Here is a 17,515-nt window from a genome sequence, read left to right on the forward strand (position 1 = left end):
TTCATTCGCTATATCAAATGTTGCCAGCGAGTTTTCTTCTAGGAAGGAGACTGTTCTCCCCTGGTTGATGTTCACAGTCAAGGGTTTGAGCTGACAGCAGACCCCTCTTCTGTTGTCCCAGGCTGTGGGAAGTGGGAGTAAGAATACTCATTCATTTCCAACTGAGATATAGACACGAAGAACAGATCTTAAGCCCCTCTTACCTGCCTGCCCAGCCAAGGACACTGATTTCTATATCCTCTTCCCTTCACTCTGCCTCTTAAGCATTAAAATGTTCTAAATCCCAGTGTGTGGTGTATGTTTTAACCAATCTAACTCCTTTTCTGCAAATATTGACTTTCTGAAATCTTTAGCAATTACTATCAGAAAAGCAAAGTACAGCTGAAACTTGCCAGATTTTAAATGTATTAACTGCCCATTGAAATCCAGTTCTTTACAAACTTATACTTCTATGGACAAAACTGCACATGGATATGCATTAAAATATGTACTAAGGAACACTCTGTCCAACAGTGTTCATCCATATGAAATTAGAATGTGGGATTGTGCTGTTCACATCCATCAAGTCACTTTACAAAGTTAGATTCTAGGTGCAGGGCTTACACCCACAGGCCCTGCTGAGTTTTAGTTTCCTAACAGATGACCTTAGTCTGGAGTCTGTGGAAAGTCCAGTCCTGGCTTCCAAGAACACCACACCCCATGGACTATCAGTGATGGAGACATATTTTGGTGACATTGGTGGTTCTGCATTTGCATTTTATTTTTGTATTCTTGTTAATAATGAAATGATTAATAGTAAACATTTATTTGAAAAACGGCAGTCTAGAAATGATTAAAACACACACTGTACTGTAGTCAGATGGAGGGACATTTTAGAAGTCAACATTCATGATTTTAAAGATGACCTTTCTTCCACAAGTTCACCTTCCCATTTCCCCTCCCTGTGGTCTGCTCCTCTGGGGGAGCAAGGAGTCAAACCAGGTCAAATGTGTGGGTAGAAAAGACATGGGCAAAGAAAATCAGAGCAAAGGGACTTTCCCCTTATCTTGTGGAAGGGCTTGTGGTTGCTTACAGTCTTGAGGAAGTAACCCGGATGCCTCTCAGGTGCACTAATCCACAAAAAGCAGAAGGTTTGCAGTAACAGCTATGAGTGGTTGTTCATTTGCCATTTATTCTTCTGCACATACACCTCATGAGCACCAGGTGGTGATGTCCTCTCAGAGTAACACCAAAGCACTTCAAAACACAGCAGTTTACAAACAGAACAATTACATTTGGACGTTCACCTGCCCTCTTCCAGAACCCCAACTCAAATGCCACTGACCACAGACCAGGAGAGGGGACGGGGGTCCTTTCTTGCACCACACAGGCCTTCCCCCAGTCGTCTCATGCACGAAACAGTGCAATACCAGGACAAGCACTTTTGACCAAGTATAAAACCACAGAGATGTCCAATTTTTACAAAAAGGGGAAGGGAATGAAAACACAAAGGCACACGTGACCACGTACACACCACGTCACCTTTGAAGGGATGAGCATCTGAGAAGGTTGGTCTCCAATCCTGCTGGTCATCCCTGGAGACTCTGGGAAATCTAGGCTGCTGGTGCTAAGCCCACGAAAAGAAAAGCACAGGAGCCCCTGCTTGGGCCCCGGAGAGCACACAGTAGGGATTCTAGTGGGAAACACCCTGCGGCAAGTAGTGGGTGCACAGGGCTCTGGCAGGGTTCTCACTGGCACCGAGACTGTGCCTTTCCATGTTCGCACAAGATAAGGGGTAAGGGAATGCCCCCTGCCAGCACAGTGTTAGAAAGGAAGTCCAAGATCCCTTCTGCCCAGAAAGTTCAACAAGAAGAGCAGCTGGAGGGTGAGGTAGCCCCTACTGAGCTTCCTCAGAGAGGAAGAGAAATGGGGCAGAGACACATCGAAGACCTGGGGTGGGGTGGGGGCTTGAAGGCATGAAGACTCACTCCCAAAGTGGTATTGCACTGCATCCTGACTCCATTGTACATCATCTTCAGTCCTTTTCCTTCTGCCTGATGAAGTGTCTCCCCACTGCCCATTTCCAGTTGTCCAAGCAAGCCTCCCTTTCTTCTTCACGCCCTACTGCCTCGCCGTATTTTTCTACTCAGGTCCTCAGTCTGTTTCCTCAACCCTGTGGCCTAGAAGCCCGGGAGATTCTTGACAAGGGCGCTGGAAGTGGTGATGGCACTAAGCTTACAATGAGGCTCTCCACAATGATTTCTGGCAAGTGATAACTTGGCAGTGTGACATTGCACTCTGCAGGGACATCTCCTTCCTTTAGTTGTGATGTTTCCTTCCCGACTGCAGGAGGAACTGACCCCCAAGGTGCAGTGAACGCAGGACCCGTCTCCTGGTCTGCAAAATAACTTCCCACTGCTAGGAGAGACTGGGACTAAGGTGGCAGGAATAATTCCTCCGCTAGAGTTCCCTCTAGAGGAGCCAATTATTGTCCCTATAGCCAAATGGAGAGTAAAGAAAGACTCAGCACCAGCAAGTCCCAAGGAACAGGTGAATCCACAGGTCACCTCTATGTCAACATGGCCATAGGGCTAACATCAAGCAGCTACAAAGCTGCTCTTATGGAACCTTGGCCTCCAGTTCTGACTTGAGTACCACTGTTGATGGTTCTTTTGTTTCCTGTTTTCCAGCATCAAAAACTTTTCAAATCTTATGAAATATATATGCATATATATACGTCAAACCCCCAAAACATGAGGTATATAAATTCAAATTAGTATCCAGAGGAACTTCCCCCAAACACATAGTTCAAAGAACCCACTTTTAAAAGGGGAATTGGGTTTCCCTTCTTGAGCCCCGCTTCCCCCCAATCCTCAATCCATTATTGGAGCCAAAGGCAAGAGGATATTGAGGGCAGACGACAGGGTCTTGGGATACAACCCAGATGCACATTGGACCAGACCATAATGTGCCCAACCCTGTTAGGAATGAACTAGAGGCTTCCACCATGTTGTAGGTCAATCTGGGACAGATGAGGGGCATAAGGGGCCCAGCACCATCCCCGGGCTTGACTAGCAAATTTGCACGGGTGAAGACTGAAACCCTCATAGAAGCAAGATTGGGTGGAGGCTGGCTCTGATTCGTCTTGAACAGAAAGAGAAAAGGTGTGGATCCAGGTATCACCTCAACACACCTCCTCAAGCACAATTCTCTCTCTGTCAGGTTCCAAGGTCACCTTGAGATGGGTTGGCAAAAAGAGGAAAGTCAAGGGACGACAGCCTGGCAGTTTCATCCCCATCGGAACTGGGGTTTGGCATCTTGCAAAACGGAGTTCAGGGACGTGGTGGGATGGACCCTCCAGCAACGTGGCCCGTGGTGCCCACACACCCACGCACACATATGCTCATACACAGACGGCACAGAGCCCGGCGTGGGCTCCACTCACAGTGAATCCATGAAATCGTGGAATCTTTGAGCTGGTCTGGGATGAGTTGGGAAGAAGGCTGTGGGCTCCTCTCCCTGAGGACAGTGCAGATGTCCAGTGGAATGCAGGCTCTGGTTTGATCAGAGAGGGGCTGGAAATGGCATCACAGGATGCTACCCCAGAGAAGAATCCCAGAGTCCATCCACCCATGTGAAAGAACCAGATGCCTCTTTGGACAGGTCAAAGGTGCGAGGGGGAGGAGAGGGCCCAGAGAAGCCCAGGGGACGGTGAGGAGAGCTGAGCACGCCCCCAGAGGCTTCTTTCTGCCTCTCTGACCCCATCGACAAGAAGCTTCCTCGCTCCACACCAAGGCATCTAGTTTCTGATGTCACAGCAGTTTCGGGGTCCACCCCTCGGTGCCCTCCCCCCACCTTGCACAGTGAGAGCTCCCTGCCTCCAGGGGAGGAGAGAAAAGCAAAAACTCTGCCTCAAAGCAGAGTGGAAGCAGCAAGAAGCCAGCTGAGGCGAGGAACCTCGGCTTCACAAGGCCAGGTGTGGAGTGCCGAGCGCGGTCCACACCCCAAGCGTGCGGACAGTGCCCCCCACTTGAGGGGCGGAGAGGGGGTGGGGTTCTTGCCTACCCAGCACCAAAAATGCCACAGGAACAGACGCAGGATGGCCGTTGCCCCGTGTCCCCTTTGTGTTGGATGAGGTTTATGAATGATGTCACCTTATGCAATCTGGCTCCCCCCCACAATCTGGGAGGGATGGGGGAGGGAGACAGGATGTGGGGGATGAGGGAGTAGGGAGGGCATGTCACCAACTTCCACCTTGACTCTCTCCCTTCCTGCCCTGTGGTCACCCCAGCCCCTCTCCCCTCAACACAGCCCCTCCAGCCTCAGTCTTTCTCCTGGGCAGTGCTGTCCTCAGAGATGCCCTGGGCAGCCAGTTCGGCCAGCACATTATCCAGGTAATTGGCATCTGGGTAGCCATGGCCGGTGAGATTAGAGCCAAACTCTGTCTTGTGGTGCACCTCATTCCAGATGACGGTATCCGACTCGCCCGTGGTGCTGGAGGTACCGATGGCAAAGATGAGGCGGCGATCCCAGGCCACGAGAAGCAACTTTAGAACCTGCGGAGCAGAGGAAGGAGACAGAGGGCAGGCTTCAGTGTTGGTCAGGCACTGTCCCTTGGGTGATAGGGTCCTTTCAAGGGTCACCCTTCCTGCGTCCCAGAGTCCTAAGCGATTCAATGAAAGAGTAGGAGACTTGGACCTGGAGTCAGGGAGCTATAGGTTGGTTGAGTCTTGGCTCTGTCACTGAACCACCTTGATCATGGACACATTATAGTACCTCTCTGATGCTTAAAATCCTTATTTATAAAATGGCAATGGTATAATCTGTCTCAAAGGTTGTGGACATCTCAGGGAGCACGACAAGAAAAACATTATCATATCAGTGCCTGGAGTACAATACTTAAAAAAAAAAAAAAAAAAAGCTATCAGCATAACAGATGCATTTTAAAACTTAGGGTTTTTTTTTTTTTTTTTTTTTTTTTTTTTGCAGTACTGGGGATTGAACCCAGGGCTTTGTGCTTGTGAGGCAAACACTCTACCAACTGAGCTACAAACCAGCCCCAAAACTTAGGGTTTTAAAGTTGGAGTGCTTAGGATCTGAGAGCTTCTGAACTGCCCTCCACCAGCACTACCTCGAGGTGGAATTAAGTTACCAACAGCTAAGGTCGGGGAGTATTTCTCTAGTGACGTCTTAAAGCCCTTTGACCTCTCCCTGGCTCTCTCGTATTTATTTTCCCATCTGGTCCTCAGCACACACTAGGAGCCAGGTATATGGCAAGTACTATCATGATCCCCATTTCACAGGTGAGGAAACTGCAGCCTACCTGTGTTGGGGCTTGCAGAATGTTCTACTTCATCTAAATTCAACAAAATCTTGGTTGAGCAAGACTAACACCCTGTTCCCAGTCTCAGTCAGAGCACTGTCTATACGAGGAAGGTGCCTGGAAAAATGTCTTCAGTTCAAAACTGAACTACTGCAAACCTGGTATGGGCTGATGGGGAATCGTAACAGTAATAATCATAGTTGTTGCAGTTTGGATCTTAAATGTCCCCAAAGGCTTGGTCCCCAGCTGATGGCGCTATTGGGAGACTGGAGACACCTTGGGCCCTGGGGCCCAGTGAGAGGAGGCAGGTCACTGGAGGCAGGTCACCTGGGAAGGCTTATCTTATCTCCAGCCCCTTCTTTCTCTCCCCATCCCTGGTCCCCACTCCTGGCCACCATGAGGTAAGCCGTTTCTTTCCACCACATGCTCCCTGCCATGATGTTCTGCCTCACCAAAAGCCCAAAGGTACAGGACCAAGTGACAAAGGACGGAAACCATAAGCCAAAATAAATCTTTCCTCCTTTTCTGATTGCTCTGCGGTATTCTGTCACAGTGAAGCAAAGCTGAACGCAAAAGTGAACTCTAAAGCAGGAACTACCGCTGCCTGAGAGGCTACTTGCTAGGTGCCAGGCGGGCATTGAGTTATACAATGGTTACAGTAACTGGGATTCAAGTACTCTCATGTACCCTTCTTCTGCAAATGAGGAAACAGGCTCAGAAAACCATCGAGACTTGCCTTGGCCTTATAGTTAGTGGCAGGCAGCAGGGTGAGGGTTGGGGATTGACCTCAGGGCTGCCCGACTCCATAGCCCAGAGTCCAAAGCATACCTGGATAGGGATCAGCATATATTTCAAGAAGAAGGCAACTGCCGCCCCAGTTCACTAATGCTGCTTTCACGAAATTCCTACAACATCCTGTCCACATAGAAATGATTACCACTGCTGTGCGGATTAGAAAGTGGGTCATACGGACATGAAGCTTTGCGCCAGCTTCTGTGGCTAGTAGTGGCAGGCCGAGGACTTGAACCCAGGCCAGTCTGCTTCCAAAGTCCGAGCTCTTACTGTGCCTCACTCTGCACTGAGACCCATGTGAAGGACAGGGAGGGGAACTGGAGAGACAGGAAGGCTGAGACCCACACGGTAGCAGAATTTTTATGTCAAGTGGAGAGGAGCCTACTTTGTGAAGAAGAAACAACTAACTATTTGAATTTTATTTCTTTCTTCTCTTTTTGGTAGGGGGAAGGTACTAGGGATTGAACCCAATGGTGTTTTACCACTAAGCTACAAATGTAGCCCCTTTTAAAAATTTCTATTTTGAGACAAGTTTCCACCAAGTTGCCCAGGCTGACTTTGAACCTGCAATCCTTCATCTTCTTCTTCCATCCCCCGACCTCCCCCCGCCAACCATACTGGGTATTAAAACCAGGGGCACTTAAACACGGAGCCACATTCCCAGCCCTTTTTTAATATTTTATTTAGAGACAGGGTCTCTCTGAGTTACATAGGGCCTCACCAAGTTGCTGAGGCTGACTTTGAACTCCCAATTCTCCTGCCTCAGCCTCCTGAGCCTCTGGGTTTAGAGACATGCGCCACCACACCCCGCAAACCTGGGATCCTTCTGCCTCAGCCTCTGGGTCACTGGGATTATAGGAATGTGCCAGGGCACCCAGTTTGAGTGTCATTTCTTTTAAAGAAAGATGTTTGGTGCTGGAAACCATGTTTTGGAATAACTAAACTGTTATCTGAATCTTCAAAACAGGCATCAGGCCTGGTCCTGATTCGTAAGCTGGGAACACTCAACTGGCATATCTTATGATATGGCTGGTTCTTTCATTGTTACAAACTTCTCCTTCCTCCCTGGATGAGAACATATCCCTACTATGTGCCTTGAGACCTGAGGTGTCTCCTTATGGGCATTTCACCACCCCATCCGTCACCTGGCCTGTCTGTGACTTGATAGGGCCTATGGAAAGTGAGAGAAAGAAAAATGTTCCAGAAGGCCTACATGGGATCACACACTTCCTCTTGGATTCTCTCTTGGTCCTCTTCCCCTTCTGTCTCCAGTTCCCCACCCTTGGAAAGAAGGGCATGGACCACAGAAGGGCTGTTCCTTCAACCTGGGTTCCAGAACAGGGGGACACATGGAAAGACCTGGAGCTGAGTGTTTATGTATCCCCTAAATTCAAATGATGACTTCTCACTCCAAAGGTGACAGAGTATGAGGATGTGATTAAGTCATAGAAGTGAATTTCAGCGAATGGGATTAATACTCTTATAAAAGAGGCCTGGGAGAGAGCCCCCTTGCCCCTTTCCCCACGTGAGGATACAGAGAGACGGCTTTGTCTAGGAGCAGGAAGTAGGCCCTTGCCAGACGCAGAATCTGCCAGAACTTGGATTCCCAGCCCTCAGAATGGAGAGAAATAAGTTTCTGTTGTTCCTGAGCCACCCAGTCTGTGGTATTTTTTCACAACCACCCAGACAGACTGAGACATTGATCTGCAGCAACCACATAGCCACTGTCCTCTGTGGAAGGAGGCTGCTGAGATTTGGAGAGAAAGCTGACTAAAGCACACCTCATGCATGTGCTTCCCCAGAACTCCCTTAGACCAGTGGTTCCTATTGCGCTCAAGATGGGGAAAGATTCTGAAAATCTAATTGTTAGGTAGGAAATTAGGTGACTGTAGGGGGCACAGCTGAGCAGCTGGAACAAAGACCATCCCACCAAAGGTGACCAGAAAGTTCGCAGCAAGGTGGATGGAAAGTTCCACTGACCCTTCACACCCACCTGTCACTCAACAGGACCCCCTCCCATCCCAGTCTATAAAAGCCCTGGGCAGCCAGGGCCACTTGTGATTTTCTCCAGGTTCCTATACCCCGGGGGTCTGGGAATTTCGCCCGAGAGCCAAATTCCAATAAAGCTTGCTTAGGCCACTTTTCTGTCCCATTTTATTTGGCTGCTAACTGTGCCCACCGAGACCCGCCAAGTTTACATTTGGTCCCGCTGTTGAGCCTGCCGAGCCCGTCCGAGCTTACACTAATGATTTGTATGGCCTCATCCACAGAAAAACAAACACAGATTTTTAAAAGTTCTAATTAGAGTTTCTAGAACCACAGAAGTCTGATCATGAATTACCAGAAATCCAGGAACCCAAAGATTGCTCCCACTGCCCTTTTGGAGACACATCCAAGAATACAAAAATATATAAGAATAAAATAATCTCCTACCAATTAAGATCCCTGCTCCAGATAAGGGCTTCTCACACTTTAGCATGTGCTGAGATCAGTCTGGGATCTTGCTAAAATGAAATAGGTTATAGCTCTGCATTTCTATCAAGTTCCTGCAGGTCACCACTGGTATTATTCCCAGTATCAGCCTTTCAGCAGCATCACTCTAGACCAAGGACACTAAAATAGATGAACTATTGCTTACAGTATCCGGGAGAGAAATAAATCAAAAGCCCCAACCCCGTCCACCTGCAAAAAAAAAAATAAATAAAAAATAAAAATTCTAATCTTATCCATCCTTACTTACGGTTGACTTGGATAGGGCTTTGTTACTATATGTACTAAGAGGAACAAACAAACAAACAAATAAACAAAAAGCAGTTCTCTTTGGTCTGTGCATCGTAGGAAGCAAAACCTCAGGCCCTAACTTAGGAACAAAGTCCCCAGACCTACTCCAAAACTTCCACTCTTACTTTTCTTCCTTTCTCGCTGTCTGGAAGGTAACAGTGTCGTGGAAAACCACGGGCGCTGAAACTCTTGCCAGGATTCGGGTGTTCTGGCCCCTGAAAGCAGAAAGAAAGAAAATAAAGGGAATTTTTCAAAATAATTCTGATGAGAAGGGAGTGCAGGCTGGAACTCATTAAATAACAATGAAGATCATAATGGTCGTAGAGTCTAGACAGAACAGAGCCCCCAAAGGCAGCTTGAGGAATCATTAAACACATGTCCTGGGCATCCTGGGACCTGAGTTTGGAGCAAGCTGCTACCTCCCCACTGGATGTGCTGCAGCCCACTTCCAGGGGTTTTGCTCCCCACCTTTTTGACAGAAATGACGGGGGGAGGCTCGCCTGGTGAAGCTGCTCCGCCTGTTACGCACACTTGGTACCTGGTACGTGGTGAGGGCTCAGTGAACCTGTAATGCCACTGCTGCCTTCATTGTCTACTGTCTTATTGCAACCCAGACAAGTTAAATGCTTCCATAATTTTAGTGGTTTTGTTGAAAATTAAGCCCGGGTTTTCTGAGGCACAGGCTAGACTTTATATCTCTAAACTACTCAGAATAGGAGCCCTGCTAACAGAATTGCCTGAATAATTCTTGTGGATTTTCTCCTTTGTCATCATGAGTTTTTGTTGGCTTTCTTGTTTAGCAATATGGATTGGGAGACTCAGGACTAAAAATCTTCTAACGATATTTTAGCTGTGGTTGCCCAATATCCTATTTAAAGCACAGTCTCAGGCTACTTTGGTGGGAAAACAAAACAAAACAAAACAAAACTGAAGCAGAATTGAGTCAGAACTGGGTGCTACAGTTGTGGATGTGGTTTGTTCCCTCTGAAGCTTATGGTGAAATTGCCCTGCCCTTGCAGCTGTATTGGCAGGTGGGGCCTTTGAGAGGCTGTTGGTGGCTAGGGGAAAGGAATTAACGCCTTTCTAAAAGGGGTTCTGCTTTCTTTCTTGAGGGACTGGATTAGTACTGTGAAAGCAAGTTGCTCTAACGCAAGACTGTGCCTCATGTACTCCCTCTTCCATTCTACCTTCAGTAGAGACAGCACCTCACCAGATGCAAACACAGATTGTGGATTTCCCAGCCTCCAGAACTGAGAGTCATATGAATCTCTATCATCCATAAATGCCCAGCTTCAGGTACTCTGTTATAGCAATGGAGAACAGACTAAGACACCAGCCTTCTTAATCAGAGGCCAGATGAGTCCATTGACCCGTTTGAGCAACTCATGAGAAGCTCTGAGTTTCTTTCAGTAGCAATACTTATATTTTCCACCCATACAAATGTTTGTGCATAATTTCTGAGCAATCCTGACCCCTGCAGGGATGGAACCCTATTTAAAAACCCCTTCCACATACAACCAATAAAATACTGATAATTCTGTGTTGCCGTTAACACCATCTCCCACAGATGATCAGCAAGTGTTCTGGCTGAGAAAAAGAATAAGTGAAGGAAAAAAATGAATGACGAAACCACAAGAACTCACAGATTTTTTCATTTTATCTTGTTATGCACAGTGATCAAAAATTCTGTGCTTTAATTTTCCTAATAGCACACAGTTCAAGGTCGCTTCTGACTTGGCCATCTGCAGGGCGTGGTGAGTGCCCTGGATTCTTGGGGAAGGCAAACTTCCTTGAGCTGAAAGAAGCCACAATGTCTTCTTGCAGATGCAGGGCCTGATGGTGACAATTCCACACTCAGAGAAATCACTACTCCGCTAAGCCTGGCTGCCTGACTGAGGGGCCAAGTCCGGCCGTGGCTCTGGCTGCTGCTCCCCTGCCTGAGGCTGCTGGCTGTGTCCAACGCAGAGTTCGCCTGGCACTGACCCAGCAAGGCTGTATGCTGGGCCTGTCGCCAAGCAGAGCAGTCACGACTCTGCCTCAGCCCGGCCCAGAGCTTCTCCCCCAGGGAATTTTTCTTTTCAGTGAAGGCAACACTTGAAGGTCTCCACTCCTCACAGAGGCCCACGTCCTCATGATCCCTGAAGTCTGAAGAGACGGCACTGAGCATCCTGTCATCGACCCTCTGAGTCTACAGAGTGCTGTTCTGAACTCCAAGAGGTGTATTTCTCTTGAGATGAGCTGGGGTGTTCCTGGAGGAGCTAGGGCTCTGCAGAGCAGCATGTGGACACCTCTAAAAGCAAAGTGCAGGCTCTCCCTGACCCTAACCCTAGCCCTGACCCTATCCCAGGCTGCCTGCTCTTTCTCCCTGAGCCCCGGATTTTCACTCATGTCCTAACTTCCCAGACTGGCTGCCTCAGACTCATCCCAGGAGTCTCCCCTGAGCAACATCCAACTGTTTTTCTCTCTCTCTCTTGCTCTGGCCCTGCTCTGGCCGAGGCCCCATTACTGGAGCCTGGACTACTGCAGTGGCCTCCTGATTGGTCTTTTTTCTGGTTGTCCTCTGCTCTTGGGTCAGACAGTCCTTCCTGAAGCACCAGCCCAACTTCATGATATTCCACAATCAACTCACAAGCCAGCAGACTTCAGGGGCTCCCTGCAGTAAGGAAGGTCCTTACCCTCGGGCCTAGCGCTCGGGCCTTCTGTGGCCTGGCACCAGCCTCCACCAATACCTAGCCTTCAACACCCCCATCATGCTTCCTCCCCCTTTGCAAGTCTTGTACACCAAATGCTACTCTTCCTCATTGCCTTCGACACCCCTACTTTCTCTCCTCCACAACTGTTATATCCTGCCACTAAAAATCTCTTCTCCATTTCTTCACATTTTCAAGCTTCCCCTAGGCAGTGCCCTGCAGCAGAAAGTCCCCTCTGACCTGTGGACACGCAAGCCCTTGTCTTTACCATGCAAGTGGGGTAATCAGATAATGACGGCACCAGGTACTGAGCACCTTAGCACAGCGTCAATGCCCCATGTGCACACACAGATGTCTCTCACCAGCACAACACCTCTGCCTGTTAGGTGCCCAGCTGCAATGCTGAAGAAGCTAAGCCTGGAAATATCAGGTGGCTGCCCCAGAGTCACCAGCAAGTAAAGACTCAGCCAGGCACACACCTGTAATTCCAGCTATTCAGGAGGCTGAGACAGGAGGATTGCAAGTTCCAGGCCAGCCTGGGCAAGTTAGTGAGATCCTGTCTCAAAATCAAAATGCAGTCTGTAAAAATAAAATAAGTCAATAGATGAAAAAAACAAAAACAAAAACAAAACCCCCAAACAAAACAACAAAACAGAACAAAACCAAACAAAAAAATCTCCAAAGTGCTGTGGGTGTAGCTCAATGGTAGTGTGCTTGCCCAGCATGTGTGAGGCACTGAGTTAAATCCTCAGGACTCCCCACTCACACACACACACACACACACACACACACACACACACACACACACACACGCACACACAGCTGAGGCAGGAACCAGAACCAGGCTGATCAGACTTCTCAGGCCTTGCGTTTCTTCTTCTCTTGCCTCCCACAGCTGCTATCAATAGTGCACACCTGTTTTTTGTTTAATTGGTGATGCACACTTATCTTTTCCTGACAGGTTGTTAAGTCCCCCAAGGACGAACCGTATTTTATTCAATTCTTTAATAGGCTATTACATGAGCCTGGTTATTTCCCCTCTACTTATCACTATATGGAAGCACCTGTTTGTCTGTTTGCTTTATGGTTTCCCTGGCCCCAGCAGAATGGGGCCTTCAGGGAGAAAGGATTTTATCAGGTCCCTACCTACCTTCTCTGATGCCAAGGACATTCCTGGTCCCTAATTCACATGCAGCTATTTATTAAGTGAAAAGAGATAAATAGGAGGGAGTAAACCTATGAACACTTGCTAAAAAGTGAATCCAGTCTGCATCCTAGAACATTTAGAAAAAGCTTCATTGTGGGAAGAAGGACCACATTTATATCTGCCATTAGGGATATTGTTCAAATTTGTTCTTTCAAAGAACCAAAGAGGAAAGTAATGCCCACGAAACTCAAAGCCAGTAGTGTAGGTATCAAATAGCGTGGTAGTATAGCTACAAAATTCAGAAATGCATGTTACTGTTTGACAAGGAAATTCCACTTCTAGAAAATTATCCTGCAGATAAACATGTACAGGGTTACACTCTGGGCAAGCTTCACATGGGTACAAGGTTGTTCATCATGGCATTATTCACTATAGCAAAAGACTGGAAATGATCCATATGCTCATCTGAGAGAGACGGCTGAATTAAATTATTTATATGATGGATTATTGTGCAGAGATAAGAAAGAAAGAGGAAGTTTTCTCTGTAGGGACATGGAAAAATCTACAGACCATATTGTTCATTGAAAAATGCAGGGTGTAAAACAATGTCCCTAAATGTCAATCATTGTGTAAAAATGGGAGGGGTGGATACAATTTCTATTGCCTGGCACAGAGCATCCTGGAAGGAAGGGTGCATGAGAAGGGAAGAACAATGGTGGCCAAGGGGGAGATCTGCAGAAGCGGGGCTGGGTGGGGAGGAGACTTCTCATAGCACAAAACACTTCGAATGCAAACATTTAAACCTGAAACTCTAAAAGGCAACGGCGAAGGGTGGGCTCACCTGAATGCCAGGGGGGATGCTGTAGATAATCCGGATGGTTTTGCAGTCCGGGTGGCCGGGCAAGGAGTGGGGGATGAGATGGTACTCCATCTTCCCTGGAGGCTGGGTGCCTGTCTTCACCCCATAAATGGTCTTACAGGTCGGACACTGCAAACTCCCATCCTGAGGAGACAAACCAACCCGGGAGACGGTTTTGCTAATGACCCTCTCACCCAAGGGTACCTGAGATCAAGGATGAGGGGGACAAACTTCATCTGACTTCACACTGGACCTGAAACCCTCACCAGCTACCTAGTGCCTTGAGAGACATTTTTGAAACTACAGACTTAAAAGCAATCTAAAGCAGCAGAAAGAAAATTCTACAAATAGCCCCATACTCCATGCTAAGGGACATAGAAGGGAGGCCTCTGTCATTGATGAGGAGGCCAGCCAACTAGGGCACACACAGGGAATTGTTATCTAATCACCAAACACCAAACGGATGGAACAAACGGTAAGCTCTCAAGAGCAGTGATTGCTCTTGATGACCACTAGAATCACTTGGAAGCTTCTTAAAAATAAAGATGTCTGGACCCCATGCCAGGCCCACTGAGTCAGAATTGGGCGACTGCAAAGTGTAGAGGTTTGGAGTGTGAACTCCTAAGTCAGACTGCCTGGTATTGATTCTCAGCTCTGCCATCTACTTGCTCTGTGACCTTGGACAAATCAATAATCCTCTCAGAGTCTCAGTTTCCTCAGAGAGTCAGAAAAACAATAGTGTCTGTCTCACTGGGTTGTTGGAATATTAAATGAGATAAGCCATAGGAAGTGTTTAGCAAGTGGCATATCTAAATGTTATTAGTGTATTCATGATTTCTGGGAAGAGACTAATAAACTCAGGCTTGGAAACCACTGCTGAGAAAAGATAAATCGAGCACTGTGTTGGAGAAAATGAAGATGACTTCAAGCAAATGATCCTTGAAGAATAGTTCACACGTAGGCTCAGAAAGATGGAGGATAAGTTCTGCATCAACAACCAGAGGAGGAAATGATGCCATAATTGTAGTTTTTAAAATCTTACAGCAGCATCTACAACCCTTGTTTCATATAGGCCTCACCTTCTGATGTTAGCTAGGATGGAATTATGAACCCCTTTTGATAGATAAAGGAGCTGAAGCACAGCAAGATTGGGAGGCTCATCACCAGGGCCAGAACATGAGGGAGTCCATCTAAATCACCCCCACCTGGCCCCACGGCACTGCACTGCCCCCCAGTGACTGCTTGTGGCACAGGGGGTTCCAGTGACATAAAGGGGTGTGATTTTACAGGAGGACCTGGTGAGGTGCCACCTGCTTGTGGGGGGAGGGTGGGGAACCCCGCAGGAGCCCCGACAGCAAATCCTATTTCCAGGCTCACAAAAGGAAGGGGGAAGGACGCACAAGTGACAGGGAGCTTTCCCACAGCTGGGACCAAAGCTCTCTTCAGAGTCCCTCCCCCAACTCTTTGGGAAGATGCAGCTCCTCTGCAGAACTATTTAGGGACATTTCCATCATTTCCATGTCAGTTCTACTCATTTAGAGGAAAAGCTCACATTGGAGGCAGCTGCTCTCTAGATCCAGGTCCCACTCTCTGCTGAGGCCTCAGCTTGCTTCATGGCCTCAGGTGCATCGCTCCTTCCTATTCAGGCCCTTTTCCCATGTGTTTGATAAAATAAAAACGCATGCTTCAAAGTATTAGCGCAAAAGAGAACAAAGGATAGTGCCTTGAGAGACATTTTTGAAGCTACAGACATAAAAGCAAACAGTTACTACACAATCTTGAATAGAGTCATCCCCAAAGGAAAGAAAGTGCTCAGAAAGCACTTTAAACCCAGAGCAACCTCTTAACATGCGAGGCTCCATTGAAAGCTTTTAGGCCAGGGTCGGGAAAGCGAACCCAGAATCCAGGCTGCGTCCTACACCAAGGACAGAGGGTTGCAAGGAGCTTGACGGTCTAGGACACCGAGAGAAGTTCCAAGGCTGGCACTTTGGGAACTTCACCCCAATTGGTTATGTAAAGGTGAAGGGGGGAAATCATAGCCACGATACACAGGAGAGAGCATTTTGAACAACAATAGTAATAAGGCCCTACAAAGTGGGTATTGTTTTATCTGCATTTTCCAGATGGAAAATGAAAATCTTGCCCAAGGTCATTCCGTTCATGAGCCGAGACCCCACCTCTGGTTTACATCCTTTTATCGCCTCTACTCTTCTCCCAGCAGGAGATGTACAGAGCGGTTTCTGAAATCCAGGGTAGCGTTTGGATGAATGAGGAGTTGGGAGAGATCAGGGACACCTCACATTCAGATGCAGTGCAAGCAGGGCTGAGAGGAAAGGGTAGGATTGAAGCCCATCCCCTCAGACCACCACACTCCCCAAGATCTGGGTCTTTGGATAGCAGAGGCTCAAACAGAAAGCCCAGTCAGGGTTTGCCGAGATGGCCCTCTAGGCAGACTTGATCCTGTGGGGAGAGCCAAGACTTCTTCCCCAGACCCGCCAGGGGGAGGATGAGGGCCCTCAGGTTCTCAGTCCTCCACAGCCCAGCAGGACCATGGCAGCAGCCCCTAGGCTGCACTGACCTTGTTCCCGTTGTTGTACATGGCGACCAGGCAGTAGATGTGGTAGATGTGGCCACACCTGGACAGCTTTCCTACCAGGTCCGGCTTGACCGTAGGCTGTGGGCCCTTGTAGCCCGAGGGAGCTGTGAGACGCTCCATGCAGATGGTGCAGTCCTGTGGGAAGAGCAGAGAGGACATCAGCTCCCACCAGCCTGGGCAGCCAGGGTACCTCTGGGGGGGGTGGGTTTCCCTATGATGGCAGAGTCTGGGTGACCTGCCACCCCTCCTCTTGTAGAAAATTTACAAATCAGGGATTGAGGGTATGCTTTTACAAATCTAAATATGTTTTTGTCTTGCTCTACACAGCAGGGAAATTCCTGAAATAACTCCTGCTAGTGGTTACATGTGAACTTGGGCTGGCCAACCACATTACGATCCCTGACCAAGCACTGTCTTCTTCCTTTAGTGTCCCTCCAATGGTTTGTGAAGAGACACACTGACAAATTTTGCTTAAGCTGAGCTTGGGGAAAGGAACTGTGTTTCAATATACCAGAGAGATTGTTATTTAAATAAATCTATGGCTGATTTCTCAACTTCAGCACTGTTGACGTTTGATGTAATCTTCCTGTGGCCACTATTTGCTGTGTCTACTGTCCTGGGCTTGTAGGGTCCGTAGCAGCATCCCAGGACTCTAGATGCCAGTAGATACCAAAAGCATCCCTAGACATGGACAGATGTTCCCTCAGGGGCAAAAATCATCTCAGTTAAGAACCACTGGTTTATATCACCCCATTCTGAAGTGAGTTCACGTGGCTTAGCACACTGTTTTTCTTAAGTTCCAACTGTCAAGTAAAGTAGCTTAGACTCATCAGCACTCTGCTAAAGCGGAAGAGGTTAAGCTACAGCTGCAGCTCTGACCGTGAACTTGGGAGCGTGAGCGCCAGCTTGATCAGCTCTGTACCAGTCAGGGATTAGAAACAGCTCCTCCACATCCTGCAGAAAACAACTACAGAGGAAATGGCTGTGGGTGATGGGGAAGGTGACCCCTGCCCTTCCCCCGCACTCACCTCCTCTGGTGGGTGCCGGACCTTCTGCAGATACTTCTTCAGCACTTCCTCTGGCGTTTTACCTGCGAGGACAAAAGGATCCCTTGGCTCACCAAGGCAGAGGTAAGGGGTCAACCAGCCTTTCCATCCTATGCGTGCCAAAGAGGAAAGTTATAATCAAGCTCAAAGCAGAAAAGGGAGCAATTCGTTCTACAACCGAATTAAAGAATTCGTAAGAAGCCAGGAGCCATGGAGGCTGAAGGAGGAGCAGCACAAGTTCAAAGTCAGTTTCAGTGAGGTAGTGAGGCCTTAAGCAACTTAGTGAGATCCTGTCTCTGAAT

General features: G+C 48.1%; 1 protein-coding gene across 2 annotated transcripts in view; it reads right to left on the minus strand.

Annotated features, from left to right (window-relative positions):
- Positions 1-1,151: 1,151 nt before the first annotated feature.
- DTX4 (deltex E3 ubiquitin ligase 4) overlaps positions 1,152-17,515 on the minus strand; it is a 34,019-nt gene continuing 17,655 nt past the window's right edge. The window contains exons 5-9 of one of the 2 annotated variants that reach the window (XM_079102288.1): positions 17,196-17,257; positions 16,150-16,302; positions 13,554-13,715; positions 9,001-9,090; positions 1,152-4,535 (exon numbers count right to left, since the gene is read on the minus strand). In XM_079102288.1, coding sequence (XP_078958414.1) covers positions 4,302-4,535; positions 9,001-9,090; positions 13,554-13,715; positions 16,150-16,302; positions 17,196-17,257 — 701 coding nt within the window. In that variant the 3' untranslated portion in view covers positions 1,152-4,301. The remainder of the gene's footprint in view (positions 4,536-9,000; positions 9,091-13,553; positions 13,716-16,149; positions 16,303-17,195; positions 17,258-17,515) is intronic. The other variant, XM_079102289.1, reaches the window with a different exon arrangement.

The sequence above is a fragment of the Sciurus vulgaris genome (assembly GCF_902686455.1).
Source record: "Sciurus vulgaris genome assembly, chromosome: 11".
NCBI classification, from domain to species: Eukaryota; Metazoa; Chordata; class Mammalia; order Rodentia; family Sciuridae; genus Sciurus; species Sciurus vulgaris.